The 15,792-nt window shown below is 41.0% G+C and overlaps 1 protein-coding gene across 3 annotated transcripts in view; it reads left to right on the top strand.

Moving 5' to 3' along the window:
- Positions 1 to 15,792, top strand: part of LOC126353937 (activated Cdc42 kinase Ack) — a 403,423-nt gene that overhangs the window by 364,780 nt on the left and 22,851 nt on the right. Inside the window, exon 15 of one of the 3 annotated variants that reach the window (XM_050003204.1) lies at positions 4,292 to 4,362. The exons of the other annotated variants lie outside the window; for them this stretch is intronic. Coding sequence (XP_049859161.1) covers positions 4,292 to 4,313 — 22 coding nt within the window. The 3' untranslated portion in view covers positions 4,314 to 4,362. The remainder of the gene's footprint in view (positions 1 to 4,291; positions 4,363 to 15,792) is intronic. 3 annotated transcript variants of the gene reach the window in all.

Below are 15,792 nucleotides of genomic sequence, written 5' to 3'. Positions count from 1 at the left end.
AAGAACAACTGGTCATTTCTCACATAAATATTTGACTTCTTGTAAGTTGCCTATGTCATCTCCCATTAGACACCATTAAGTTACATTTACAACGGAGTTGACTTAACAGTGACGTCTCTATTACACAGGTATCAGAAACGTGTCTTCCCTCTAGCAAGTCAAAGTTAAGAGTTACTTAATAGTCGTCTCAACTCAACTGTTCTTTTGTCACTAACAGTAGTCACCATTACAAAACAGCGCAGAATAACACAGAAGTTCCTCGGTTCTTCTGTGTCCTTTCATTACGACTTCCGTGGAACGACTGACAAATACTTATTGGTGCTGTTCGACCGCCGTGTCTACAGTCTTCTCACGACAAACTGCAGACATGCACACACAGACAGGTGATGCGCAGCAGTAGATAGGGTTCCTTTTTCCCCCCTCACATCTAAAATATTGTGTGTCCGAGAAGGTGGAAGGCTGAGTGGTTCTAGAATTTGCCTAGAAATTCTCGAATCACTACAACTCTTTATCATGCACACTTCGACGACCTCGGGGAAAAAGCCTATGTTAGTGATGCACCATCTGTTTGCTGATGATGATCTGCCTGTAGACCTGACAGAGCCGACGATGAATAGGGTGCTATATTTTGTGCACTAAGGAACCTTGTCACTGACCGAACCTCACAGTCAGTGAGAGAACGAGTAAGAGGTACCATTTCGGGGAACTCCTTTCCGGTTGGCATTTGATTGTCACATAATAGATCCATTGTGCATGCATAATTTTCCCCATTAAATACATCATCATCTGGAAATTTACTTTCTGGATGTGTCTAATTTATTGTAATTTATTTTCTGTCTTATTCAATACCTTGTCAGTTTTTACAGTGTACCATAGTGCTGTAGAGGAAGTCTGCAAACTACCTCAGATTGGCCTACAATGCTACCTAAGGTACAGTGCATGTGCGTCATGCAAGATTTACAGTATTCCTTTTGCTCTCTGTGCAAACCATTCGTCCTAGAGAAAAAATGAATAGGACCTTTATCGTAGCAAACTTAATGTAGATTTAATGTTGTACTGCAACATGTTTCTGCTGGAGGCCAAGGTTTTAATCCTGCTCAAGAAAAATATACAAAAGTGTCATTAAATGTATTCTTTCTCAAAAACCATTCAGAATAGAACATATGTCCACATGAAGTTTTTGCATCAGACGATCATTTATGTCTTATCCCTGAACATTGACCATATTTCCTGGGATAACTGTATATAGTTGCATATCTGTAGGTGTGAAAGGTTATTGTAATTATTTTCCAAAAAATAACATTGAGTAATGATAGAGAACTCTACCATGATTGAATTCAGTTTTTTAGATATGTTTATTCAGTCGACAAAATTGCTGTTTATTACTGGTATCAGTTGACATGTGTAGATGGTGACACTCAGATCTAGTAACACACTGCCATGACTTCGTTGTTTTGTTGGCTAAATAAAACTTTCCGATATAAATGCACACACATCATGAATGACACCTAAATCACTGAGGAAAAAAGGACACAAATCAGTTATAATCAGGGTCCATGGTTGGAAAGAATGTCTTCTGTATGTGAATTATTGGATAGGAGGATGAGAGAGACATTGCAGTGCAAGTGTTTGAACATATAAAATAAAACTTTCCATGACTAATATGAGAGTGGCAGAGAGGAAAAACCAGTTCTTGTTGCTGGAAATTACTAGAAATAGCAGCTTATGTTTTTATATATGTTTATTCAAGGCTTTCATGAAGCCAACAATGTAGGGAAAAATGGGTTGCTGCTTACCCTAAAGAAGACACTTGAAATTGCAGACAGGCACAATTAAAGGACTCTTACATACAGGTTTTGGCCACAGGCTATTCATGCAGACAAGGAAGCACACCTTACGCACACATGAGTGTCAACTCCAGCATCTTGGGCCAGAATGCAACTATTATGTGGGATCTGGTGATTGCTGCTTGCATCACATGTGTTAGCTGCATTCCGACCCGAGATGCTGGAGTTGGCGATCATGTGTGCATGAAGTGTGTTTGCGTCTGTGTATGAATGGTGTGTCTCTCTCTTTTACAGATGAAGGCTGTGGCCGAAAGCTTTATGTAAGTGTCTTTTAATTGTGCCCTTCTGCAACTTGATGTGTCTTCTTTACAGTAAGCAGAAATCTATCTTTTCCTACATTGTTGATATTCCTACATAGGGTTTACATTCTTTCATGAAGTCACTAACATTTAATGCCAAAATGTCAGGCTCATCCATAGTGAAATAGCGGGAGAACTGGTTTGTTCATCTGTTTTTTTTTACACTTTCCATAATTTCTGGAACAAAATTTATATACAGTATGATTATAATTAAACTTCCAAACCGCTGTAGAAATAACACCACTGATCAGAATGATATCAAATTGCAACAGAATATTATCAGAAAAGGGGGAAGACGTATGGCAGCAGAAAAACAAATAGTTAGAAAATGTAACAATAGGCGACGCTGTAAGCATTATAATTTAATATTGGTGATGTTAATTACGTAAGCCTATCTACCATCGGATGGGAAAAACTGGTTTTTGGTTGTCCTTAGGCCAAAAACTGCATAAAAAGCATCAATCACATTGGTGTTTAATTGTCCTGAGGCCAAAACTGCATAAAAAAGCATTAGTCAAAATCTAATCAGATTATTAATTTCCATGTGTCTGGCACAAAACATGTTCAATATACTGTCCACTGTTACAAGTTGAAATTGAGAAAAAGCATGTTCCGTAACTGACTGAAGTGTTTCCGGGGTCATGTTTAGAAAGTGTTGCGCAGTGCGTGCCTCAAATGCAGCGAAGTTTGCAACCAGAACATTGAAAGATGTTCATGTACAGTTAGCTCCACAGCCAGAAGTCACATGGATTAAGATCTGGTGATCAGGATGGGCAGGCTGTGGGAAAATGGCGGCTGATAATTGTGGAATTTCTGAAATGGCACTTCAGAAGCTGCTTAACTGAATTTGCAATGTGCGGAGGTGCATCATCTTGCATATAAATGATCCCATCCATGTTGTTGGAGAGCTGGAATGACATGGTTGCACAAAAGAAGCTCATAGCACTTACCAGTTACAGTACAGGTAACAGGACCGGAAGCACCTGTCTCTTCGAAAAAATATGGCCCTATGATAAATGGTGCCGGAAACCCACACCACACAGTGACCTTTTCAGGATGAAGTGGTAGTGGTTGATTTGCGTGTGGATTTTCTGCTGTCTGTATTCGACAATTCTGTGTATTAACATATTGTGTCACATGGAAGTGGACTTTGTGTGTCCACAAAATCTTCTACGGACAATCATTGTCAACTTCCATGGGAACAAGAAATTCTAAAGCAAAGGCCTCTCTGCTGGCAGGTTAACAGGGAGCAACTCATGCAGATGGGTAATTTTAAACAGATACCAAAGAAGGATGTTTCGTAGGATTTTAGGCACTATGAACATTCGCGCAATTCTCCATGCACTACATATTTACACACCACCACTTGTCTCCTCCTGCATTGCTGTGGCCACTGCTTCCACTGGCGTCGAATCAGTTTGTTTCCTCCCTCTACCAGGTTGAAAACCAAAAGAATTCGAATTTCCGAATCATTTTCTCCAGACCCACAGCAGTCATTGTAATACAGCTTTACAAGCTGAGTGCCATCCTGCATTGAGATAGTCATGGCAAACATTGCAGACGCGAAAGGAGGAAAAACCGCGTACCTAGCGTGTTTATACTAACTTCAATGGGTCTTAGCATTACAAGTGTTTTCATTTACATATTCTGACACATACAGCACCATCTGTTGATCAATTTTCACACTATTTTTTTCTTTTTTTCTTTTCTTTTCTTTTTCTTTCTTTCTTTCTTTCTTTCTTTCTTCTGCCATACATTTTCCCACATCTCCAATAATATTCTGTTGCAATTTGACATCATTCTGACCAGTGGTGTTATTTCTACTGTGTTTTGAAAGTTTAACTTTAATTATAATCACCCTATATATATGATAATTTTTAAAACTGCACTAAAGTACTTACCATTGCATGTAGGCTTAGCTATAGACCTATCAACCTCTCATAAAGTTAATTAATTACTAAACTTGCATCTAATAACATACTAAATTGAAAACGATTTGGTTACAGTTGTTTAAGGTTGTAAAATTAAATGTTAAATTGACAAATTGTGCAATGTAGTGTTTAAAATTTCAAGAGTGCCACAAATCAAGTAAACCAGTTTTAGAGGGATACTTGTATGCTTTTTTTTCCATGTTTTTCATGTAAGTCCTGACTACAAGTATGCGTAACCATCAAGTATATGGAATTCCAGTGAACTTGGAGGAATACTGATTGCATGTAAGTCACCTGTTGAATTTGCTTAATGTTTGTGCAAGCTTGACAGCTTATTAACTAGCACTGTGTGCATGAATGCTTTCTGCAGAGAGTTGGGACTGTAGGAAGGAAGGAACATATTAGGATATGTGGCAATTAATATTAGTGTTAAATCAATTGCTGTTTGAATCTGATGCTAAAAATAATTTTCTTCTGTTCTCACCGATTGAGTTTTACGCTGCAGTTTTGAGCTGCCAGCCATTGGGAATATAAGGAAGTACTTAGAGGTAAAACATTTCATGTGACGCAGGAGTGAAAACAGTCTGGTAGAAATTGTTTTTCAAAATTCACTCATGGATGTTTTGTCCCTTAGCATTGAAATTAGATGATAAAGATTTATACCAGTAATCTTTGAAATATATAGCATAGTTCTGATAATCTGGGAAATGTTAAAACATATGTTGCTTAATTTGGATGTGTGTAAGAAGCAGGCCAACAGTGTTATATATTTTCACTGTAACTTGTTGTAATAAAACTTTGGTGTTGTTGGCTAGAACAGTCTTGATTGCCATTTTATCAACAAAGTTTGGTTACTTCTTGTATTTGTTGTGGTTTCTCAGCTTAAAATTAATGTAGCCAATTCAATGTCAGAATTCCCACCAACCAACTTTCATTCCTCTTCCACTTGAAGAAATGCACCAAGACACTGACTGGAGTAGGAATCGGTACAGTCGCACTTAACCATAGAAAACATTAAAGCACAGTCTAACAGCTGAGCATACAATCACCACATAAATGTTAGTCTGACGAAGGGTCCTACGCTCTGGATTATATAAGGCTGTTTTGTGCACAACAGTGTGTTTGCCAGTATTAGGTGCCCTCTTTAGTCCGACCTTGGAGGCGTGTACCGTTTGATTAGGCATGTTCCCTCTACACGGTTCTCCTCAGGGGAAAAGTGCTCACAGTGGAAATGTCCTGTCTTCATGGGAAAAGGATGATTGCTGGAGCAGGTGTTGTGCCATCACAGGAGAATGCGGTCCAAAATGGCACAGGCATGGACAGGGGTGGTACCCTCTCTTCTGCAAGAGACACTAAGGGAGCACTGGTGATGGAGGCACTGCATCCATGTCCACATCCAGGCAGGCACTCGACAGTGGAGGTAGAAGAAAGGCAGTGGCAGCAACAGGGGCTTTGGAGGTGGAGGCAACCTGGCACTGCGAAGCAGCTCTGCTAGACTATGTTCGCTATCTGGAGTGAACCTGCACAGACACGGGAACCTATTCAGGGCTTCCTTGGGAGAAGGTCGAGTGATATATTTTTTCATCTGGGTTTTAAATGTATGGACCAGCCGCTCCACTACACCATTGGATGGGGGATGAAAGAGAGTGGCCATAACATGCCGGATGTCCCTCTTTCTACAAAAATCTTCAAAATCTTGAGAGACAAACTGTGAGCCTTTGTCCATCACAAGCGTAAACGGCACTTCTACTAACGAAAAATATCTTTGAGAGGGCCGTGACCATAGCCATCATGGATGTGTACAGTCAACAAACCATCTAAGGAAATTTTGAGAAAGCATCAAGTACTACGAGCCACAAGGATTTAAGGAATAGACCCATAAAATCAGCATAAATATGCTTCCAGGAGCACTGGAGGGCTGGGCCCTGAGAAGAGTCCCATGGTGTTGCTTCATTGGTGGAGCACTGTGAGCAAGCTGACTCAACACGTTTGATCGCAGTGTCAATATCTGGTCAAAATGCATGGCAGTAGGACAGCAATTTTGTGTGAGGAACACACCAATGGTTGAGGTGGAGAAGGTGTGTGTTGCCCCAGAAGTGTGGACAGAATCATAATGCTGGGTGCTGACTCTTCAGTAGCCACCAGTAACAAACCATAAAGAACTGAGAGAGTGGTTTATTCGGCCAGCAATTGTGAGCAAATTGAACAATGTGATGTTAGATAGGATTAGCTGTGATAGCTACTGAAACCCTATGGACTGGTAATAGGAAAGCAGCGGTCCACAGTGTTTTGAGCTTTGAAGGAAGGAAGGGACACTAGGTTTAACATTCTGTCGACAATGTCATTAGAGATGGGACATAAGCTTGAATAGTGTCAAGGGTGGAGAAGGAAATTGGCCTTTTCAAAGGAACCATCCTGGCATTTGCTTGGAGCGATTTAGGGAAATCGCCAAAATCCTAAGCCTAAATGGCTGGACATGGGTTTTGAACCGTTGTCGTCCTGAACGAGAGTCCAGTGTGCTAACCATGGTGCCACCTCACTCGGTTTTGAGCTTCAGTATCAGAATGGAAACACAACCATCCATCCTGTCAAATGCTAGATCAAGTCAATCTGTGATCGAGAAAGAGCATCCACATTAGCATGTTGTGCAGTGGGTCAGAAATGAGTCTGATAGCTACAGTGTGACAAAAACAAAGCCCAGTATTGCAGGTGATGGGCTGCTGTGTGTGGTAAAGATGCTGAAGGATGGAAAAGGGAAACCAGAGGTTTATGATCAGTGATTACATGAAATTCAGAACCATACCTTTTTCTATCTGTGAGTAGAGCTGTTACACTTGACTCAAGAGTTTTGTAAGCACACACAGTAGAGCATTCGGAACCGTTAACATATTCGTGTGTGAGAACACCCCCATCTATGGTAACAAAAAAAAAAAAAAAAAAAGATGTTGGTCTTGTTAAAAGGTAACCAAGCAAGGTGCCAAGTGTAATTTGGACTGCAATAGTGTAAAAGCATGCTTGCAGTCGGGTGATCATTGAAAAGGAACATCTTCAGGTAAGAGAACATGAAGTGGCTGAGCCACTGTGGATGCATCAAGAAAAAATTTATGGTAATATGCAATCATTTTGAGAAAGTCCTGCAACTCTTTGACATTGGTAGGATGCGGCAAAGCTGTACTGGCATTGACACACTGGCATAAAGGCTTGACACAAGCCTGCAAGACTTCAACTGAAATAGATGACAGATGGCTGAAAAAATTGTGATTTGTGCAAGTTACATTTCAGCCTAGTGGTCTGCAGCAGCAAGAGCAAAGCACCATGGTTCTGCAAGTGTTCATCTATTGAGGGACCTGAGGCCTCAGTGTCATACAGGTAGTTAATGTACCCTAGCACATAGGCCAAGAGTTGCTCCAAAAATCATTGGAAGATGGCAGGGGTGCCAGCTACACTGAATGGCAGGCACCGATTTACCTGAACAGGGGAGGTTACATTTGAAATCATCATCCAGAGACAGTTGCAAGTAGGCTTCTGACAAGTCTATTTTGGAAAAATATTGGCTGCCAGAAAGCCATGCTAATAGTTCATCCTGACAGGGTAAGTTATAGGTATCAATAACAGACTGTGAGTTTACAGACTTTTTAAAATCACCACATGTTGCCATTAGGTTTTGTGACAATTATCAGTGGAGTAGACCATTCGTTAGAGGAGACAGGCATGGCAACATCCAAAGATATAAGTTGATCTAATTCTAATTTGAGTGGCTCCTGTAAAGCTATTGGTGTTGGGCACGCATGAAAAAAGCAGGGATTGCGCTGTCCGTTTCATTGTAACATGAGCCTTGGAAATTGGTAGTACACCCAAACCTTCTGAAAACAGTTGTTGGTACAGAACTTGATCCAATAACAGATGCACTTCAACCAAAGTAGAGAATTCAAACATTTTGAAGCCATTCTAACCCATATAAGTTTTCAATGTTGACATCATCTACCACTATAAAGGTCAAAGGCCAAACAGCTGCTTTATAAAATACAGGAGTTGAAGACTGTCCCCAATATGGGTATCTGTTGTTTGCTGTAATTCACAGGTAACTCCACATAAGATTGAGAATTTAACAAAGTCATTGCTGCACCTGTGTCCACATGCATTTTGCGCATAACACATACATCATTATAGAATTTGTTTGGGACTACCACCATATGGAAAGCACTGTTACGTCTATGCTCGTGTCCTACAAAGGAGATTCAGAGCTGCACATGGACACAGTATGTCTCTTCTCTCTCTCTCTCTCTCTCTCTCTCTCTCTCTCTCTCTCTCTCTCTCTCTCTCTCTCTCTCTCTCTCTCTCTTTTTTTTTTTTTTTTTTTTTTTACAAAGGCTGCAAGTCACCCACCACCTTGGGCAAGCAGCCTGCTGATGTTGAACAAAACGATAAGGACACGGCAGGAGAGGAGCACATGGCCACTGTTGGGATGCTGACTGCTGTTGCTGCTTGAGACAGCACTGTCCCATACAGCATGGAGGCTGCAGTGTCATCTTCCCCCATGAGCTGACAGCAGTTAAGGAGGAGGAGAATAACCAACTGTGGCTACCTCACACCAAGCTTCTATCTGATTCTCTGCTGCACTAGATACTTCAAAGGACTGGGAAATGTTCAAAACCTCTAAGAGAGGGATTTTCACATTGTAAAGTATGTTCACGAACTTCCCTGTGAGGGGCCATGTGTATTACAGCATCACAAACCACTGAATCTGCATATGAGTCCTGATGAGATTCAGTAAGAAACAGGCCTACGGTAACAAACTGGCAATGATTGCTGACCACTTGAAGTTCTGCTGCCTAAGCTCTGTATGACTCCATTAATTAAAACTTCTGGGGTGAATTGCCGTGGTCCATATATAAAACTACTACTCCTTCCTGATGTTTCGTTGCCTACTGCGGGCATCTTCTGAGGTGAGTCAGCGAATGGCTCCTAGACGTTGAAGGTTCCGCTTATATAGAGCGCTTAGATGGCACCACCCCTCATCACGTACTTTCGACTTTAAAACTATCTCTGGCTAGTGCCATCTCTCTCGACTACAGGTAATCAAATGGCACTTCGTTCGTGCAAAGTCGACCGCCATATCTTGTCTAGTTTTAATCCTTCTTCTCTTTTATTAAAATTATTTTCATGCTTGTAGATCACTATAGCTTCTTTATACATGCGGGAATAATAATGTGAGGTCCTAGCTATCACATTTGCCTCACTAAATTTTATTTCATTATCACTGTCTTTGAAAATGTATTCTGCCACAGCTGATTTGTCAATTTGTCCCAATCTACAGTTCCTTTTGCATTCTGTAAGGCGGGTATTAACACTCCTTTTAGTTGTTCGAATATAAACCATGCCACAGCTACATGGGATTTTATACACGCCTGGGGTAGCTAAGGGGTGTCGTGCGTCGTTCACCGATCTTAAACTTTCACTAATTTTCACAAGATATGGCAGTCGACTTTGTACCAACGAAGTGCCATTTGATTACCTGTAATCGAGAGAGATGGCACTAGCCAGAGATAGTTTTAAAGTCGAAAGCACGTGATGAGTGGTGGCGCCATCTAAGCGCTCTATATAAGTGGGACCTCAAGCGCCTAGCAGCCAGTCGCCGACTCACCTCAGATGATGTTGCCCGCAGTAGGCAACGAAGCGTCAGGAAGGAGAAGTAGTTTTATATATGGACCTCGGCAATTCAGCCCGGAAGTTTTAAATAATGAAGATGCCAGCTGTTAAAGCTTACATGTTATGACTCTGTACGACTGGTGTGGCCACTTTTTACAATAGAACAATTTGATGCGAGCTGCAATAAAATGAGTATGTTTGCAGTGATATGTAGAGAGCAACTGGCACTTCATCAAAAGAGAGATTGGCAGGTTCCTGGAGAGGAGCTAGCTAACACAAAAGGTGATAAATCGATGGAAAAAAACTGTACACATATTGTGGTCAGTGACTAAGGAATCTTAAAAATGTTGCTGAAGATGTTTTTCATATGTGTTACAATCTTTCACACAAGCGTCATATGAAGGAAACAATGGGTTTTGCGTCAACGGTGGTGAACCATCCCATCAACAGTGAGAACTGACTGCTGTTCAACATTAAGTGAAGAATTTGTTCCACTGACATATTACCCATAGTGTACGGAGAAACAAAATACATGGAGCTGAATACTCCACTCTTTGCCAAAAGTATTGTAATGTTGTACAAACATGATATCAGAATTCCCACCAGCCAACTTTTATCCCACTTCCACATGAATGGATACATAAAGATGCTGAATGGAGTAGGAATCTCTACAGTCACACTTAAGCATAGATCACATTCAAGCACATCTAACAGTTGAACATAGAGTTCTTGCATTGACATTAGTCTGGCAGAGGGCTTTGCATGCTGGTTTATATAAGGCTGTTTTGCACATAGGTCAATGTTTGCTGTGTCATATGTGATGATGCAAGGCGACCTCTTTAGGTTGACCATTGAGGTAGGTGCTGTTTCATTACACTCAATCACTCTGTATGGTTACAAGAAGAAGACATAGTGATTGTGTCATCTATAAAAATATGAGATAAAATTACTGGGCAGTACTTGCTTTCTAGAGGCTTGTTTCTAGATGATAAGGTCCCATACTCCAAGGAGCGTAGGGGACGATGCGGGAGACCCACACTGCCAACTAGGCAAGGTCCTAGCTGAGATAGTTTGCCATTGCTTTCCTCCAACTGTAATGGGAATGAACGAGTAGATGAAGACGGCACAACACCACCCTGTAATTTTGAGGCAGGGAAAATCCCTGACCCCACCGGGAATTGAACCTGGGATCCCGCGTGTGGAAAGCGAGGATGCTACCGCAAGACCACTAGCTGCAGAAAGGGGGTGATAATTTCTCTCTAGTAAGGAAAATATTTAATGCTCTCTGGAGTAGGAACCATGGTGTGTGTGTGTGTGTGTAGTTATTGCATGTGCCAAGGATTGTAATTGCAAGCTGCTATTGTGTTGTAGGATGAGTCAGTTTTATGTTTACAGTAAACTTCCTCAGCAGAAACTATGGCAACATGCCGACCATTTACATGATTTCCTCCAAACATTAGCTAATTTCTCCCCCCCCCCTCCCCCTCCCACCCACCCACCCACCCCTCCCCCCCCAGGTTATGTATAGATCTCAAACAGGCATTTCATTGAGCCTTGAAGGCTGTTTAATTGTACCTGTTACTTGATGACAACAATTTATTAGACACCTAGTGGTTACACCCCCCCCCCCCCCCCCCCCCAATATGAACCATGGACCTTGTCATTAGTGGGGAGGTTTGGATGCCTCAACCGTACTGTAGGTGCAACCACAACGGAGGGATGTCTGTTGAGAGGCGCGACAAACATGTGGTCCCCGAAGAGAAGCAGCAGGCTTTTCAGTAGTTGCAAGTGCAACAGTCTGGATGATTGACTGATCTGGCCTTGTAACATTAACCAAAATGGCCTTGGTCTGCTGGTACTGCATATGGCTGAAAACAAGGGGAAACTACAGCCGTAATTTTTCTCAAGGGCTTGCAACTTCACTGTATGGTTAAATGATGATAGCGTCCACTCGGGTAAAATATTCCCAAGGTGAAATGGTCCCCCATTAGGATTTTCAGGCAGGGACAACTCAGGAGGATGTTGTTATCAAGAGAAAGAATACTGGCATTTTATGAGTCGGAGTGTGGAATGTCAGATCCCGTAATCAGGCAGGTAGTTAGAAAATTTAAAAAGGGAAATGGATAGGTTAAAGTTAGATATTGTGGGGATTAGTGAAGTTTGGTGACTGGAAGAACAAGACTTCTGGTCAGGTGAACACAGAGTTACAAATACAAAATCAAATAGGGGTAATGCAGCAGTAGGTTTAATAGTAAATAAAAAAATAGGAGTGTGTGTCAGCTATTACGAACAGTGTAGTGAATGCATTATTGTAGCCAAGATAGACATGAAGCCCATGCCTACCACAGTAGTACAAGTTTCCATGTCAACTAGCTCTGCAGATGACAAAGAGATTGAAGAAATGTATCATGAGATAAAAGAAATTATTCAGACAGTGAAGGTAGATGAAAATTTAATAGTCATGGGTGACTGGAATTCGACAGTAGGAAAAGGGAGAGGAGGAAACATAGTAGGTGAATATGGATTGGGGCTAAGAAATGAAAGAGGGAGCCGTCTGTTAGAATTATGCACAGAGCATAACTTAATCATAGCTAACACTTGGTTTAAGAATCATGAAAGAAGTTGTATACGTGGAAGAGGCCTGGAGACACTGGAAGGTTTCAGATAGATTATATAATGGTAAGACAGATTAAGGAATCAGGTTTTAAATTGTAGGATATTTTCAAGGGCAGATGTGGACTCTGACCACAATCTGTTGGTTATGAACTGTAGATTAAAACTGGAGAAACTGCAAGAAGGTAGGAATTTAAGAATCTGGGACCTGGATAAACTGAAAGAGGCTGTAGTGTGTTTCAGAGAGAGTATTAGGGGACAATTGACAGGAACACAGGATAGATATACAGTAGAAGAAGAATGGGTAGTTTTGAGAGATGAAATAGTGAAGGCAGCAGAGGATCAAGTAGGTAAAAAGACAAGGCCTAGTAGAAATCCTTGAGTAACAAAAGAGATATTGAATTTAATTGCTTAAAGAAAAAAGCATAAAAATGCAGTAAATGAAACAGGCAGAAAGGAATACAAATGTCTCAAAAATGAGATCGACAGGAAGTGCAAAATGGCTATGTAGAGATGGCTAGAGGGCAACTGTATGGATATAGAGGCATATATCACTAGGGGTAAGAAACATACTGCCTACAGGAAAATTAAATAGAACATTGGAGGAAAGAGAACTACTTGTATGAATATCAAGAGCTCAGATGGAAACCCAGTTCTAAGCAAAGAATGGAAGGCAGAAAGGTGGAAGGAGTCTATGCAAGGGCAATGTACTTGAGGGCAATATTATGGAAATCGAGTAGGATGTAAGTGAAGATGAAATGGGAGATATGCTACTGGGTGAGAATATAACAGACTACTGAAAGAACTAAGTCGAAACAAGGCCCTGGGAGTAGGCAACATTCCACTACAACTATTGATAGCCTTGGGAGAACCAGCCCTGACAAAACTCTACCATCTGGTGAGCAAGATGTATGAGAAAGGCAAAATACCCTCAGACTTCAAGAAGAATTCCAATCCTAAAGAAAGCGGGTGTTTACAGGTTTGAAAATTATCGAACTATCAGCTTAATAAGTCACGGCTGCAAAATACTGACATGAATTCTTTACAGCTGAGTGGAAAAACTGGTAGAAGCTGACCTTGGGGAAGATCAGTTTGGATTCCGTAGAAATATTGGAACACGTGAGGCAATACTGGCCTTACGACTTATCTTAGAAGGAAGGTTAAGGAAAGGCAAACCTACGTTTCTAGCATTTGTAGACTTAGAGAAAGCTTTTGACAATGTTGACTGGAATACTCTCTTTCAAATTCTGAAGGCGGTAGTGGTCAGATACAGGGAGCGAAAGGTTATTTACATTTTGTATAGAAACCAGATAGCGGTTATAAGAGTCTAGGGGCATGAAAGGGAAGCAGTGGTTGGGAAGGGAGTGAGATAGGGTTGTAGCCTATCCCCAGTGTTATTCAATCTGTATATTGAGCAAGCAGTAAAGGAAACAAAAGAAAAAGGTGGAGTAGGAATTCATGGAGAAGAAATAAAAACTTTGAGGTTCGCCGATGACATTGTAATTCTGTCAGAGACAGCAAAGGACCTGGAAGAGAAGTTGAACGGAATGGACAGTGTCTTGAAAGGACGATATAAGATGAACAGCAACAAAAGCAAAACGAGGATAATGGAATGTAGTCGAATTAAGTCAGGTGATGCTGAGGGAATTAGATTAGGAAATGAGACACTTAAAGTGGTAAAGGAGTTTTGCTATTTGGGGAGCAAAATAACTGATGATGGTCGAAGTAGAGAGGATATAAAATGTAGACTGGCAATGGCAAGAAAAGCATTTGTGAAGAAGAAAAATTTGCTAACATTGAGTATAGGTTTAAGTATCAGGAAGTCTTTTCTAAAACTATTTGTATGGAGTGTATCCATGTATTGATGTGAAACATGGACAATAAATAGTTTAGACAAGAAGAGAATAGAAGCTTTCAGAATATGGTACTACAGAAGAACACTCAAGATTAGAAGGGTAGATCATGTAACTAATGAGGAGGTATTGAATAGAATTGGGGAGAAGAGGAATTTGTGGCACAACTTGACCAGAAGAAGGGATCGGTTGGTAGGACATGTTCTGAGGCATCAAGTGATTGCCAATTTAGTATTGGAGGGCAGTGTGGATCGTAAAAATTGTAAAAGGAGACCAAGAGATCAATATACTAAGCAGATTCAGAAGGATGTAGTGTACAATAGTTGCTCATTGATGAAGCAGCTTGCAAAGGATAGAGTAGCATGGAGAGCTACATCAAACCAGTCTTTGGACTGAAGAAGAAGAAGAAGAAGAAGAAGAAGAAGAAGAAGAAGAAGAAGAAGACGATGACAACAACAACAATAACAACAGCAACAACCACCTGTTCCTGATGCCCCCCCCTCACTGTGGGACATGACAGGATTCACAACAGGTGAAGTGAGTCTTACTGCCTCAGTTTCAGTGGAAGTCAGCACCTCAGAGTTCTCAATTAGGGGATGAGTGTACCACCCTAAGTTCTTCATGGTCATGTCACCCCTGTACAAGTCTGTAGGCATACCATTGAAATGACACTGTTGAGTGGAAAGTGGTGATAGTTCCTGTAGTTCCTGTACAGGAGACAATATTCACAAGTCTGTAGGCATACCATTGAAATGACACTGTTGAGTGGAAAGTGGTGATAGTTCCTGTAGTTCCTGTACAGGAGACAATATTCACAGGAGAGGAAAGAACTTGAGGTACCTTTGGTATCTGTGGTACATGTCTCAGTAGTCCTCCAAGCAATCCCGTTTGCAGAAGCTTCCAGTTGTGTGACATCAGTCGGGGCAATTTCCAGCTGCTTATAGGAGGCACTTATCGCATGCCTGAAACACCATTCGCTGTAGGGCTGTTTTACAGAATAAACAAATATCTTTAGGTTAAATTTTCAGATTCTCTTTTAATTTGTGGATCTGTTATGCTTTGATGATCAGAACCTCCATTATACGGATGTAAAATATGGCCGATGAATAGTAGAAACAAGAATAGAATAAAAGCTTTTGAGATGCTCCACAGAACAATACTAATCATTTACTGGGTAGTTCAGTTAACGGAGGAAGAGGTACTGAATCAGTTCAGGGAGAATATAAATGTGTGGTGCAGTTTGAATAATAGGAGGAATAAGTTCATAGGATACATCGTGAGGCATCAATGAATAGTTACTTTGGTAATGGAGGGAAGTTTGAGGGGCAAAAATAATAGAGACCAAGACTTAATTCTAGTAAACAGGTTAAAGTTTACGTAGATTGCAGAGATGAGGATTGTACATGATAGCCCATTATGCAGACCTGCATTAAACCACCAGCCACATTTCTTTGGTGATTATTTTAGATTTTGTGTTAGTTGTGCTGAGACTTTGTGTCAACTTCACAGAGCTCACATCAATTTGTGCTGTGTGTATGTATGGAGTGCTAACTTACTTTGAGGGGCTATTGTCTGGGGAGGGGGGGGGGGGGGGGGGGCA

This window comes from Schistocerca gregaria, chromosome 3 (genome assembly GCF_023897955.1).
Source record: "Schistocerca gregaria isolate iqSchGreg1 chromosome 3, iqSchGreg1.2, whole genome shotgun sequence".
NCBI classification, from domain to species: domain Eukaryota; kingdom Metazoa; phylum Arthropoda; class Insecta; order Orthoptera; family Acrididae; genus Schistocerca; species Schistocerca gregaria.
This window is presented reverse-complemented; position numbering and strand designations above follow the sequence as displayed.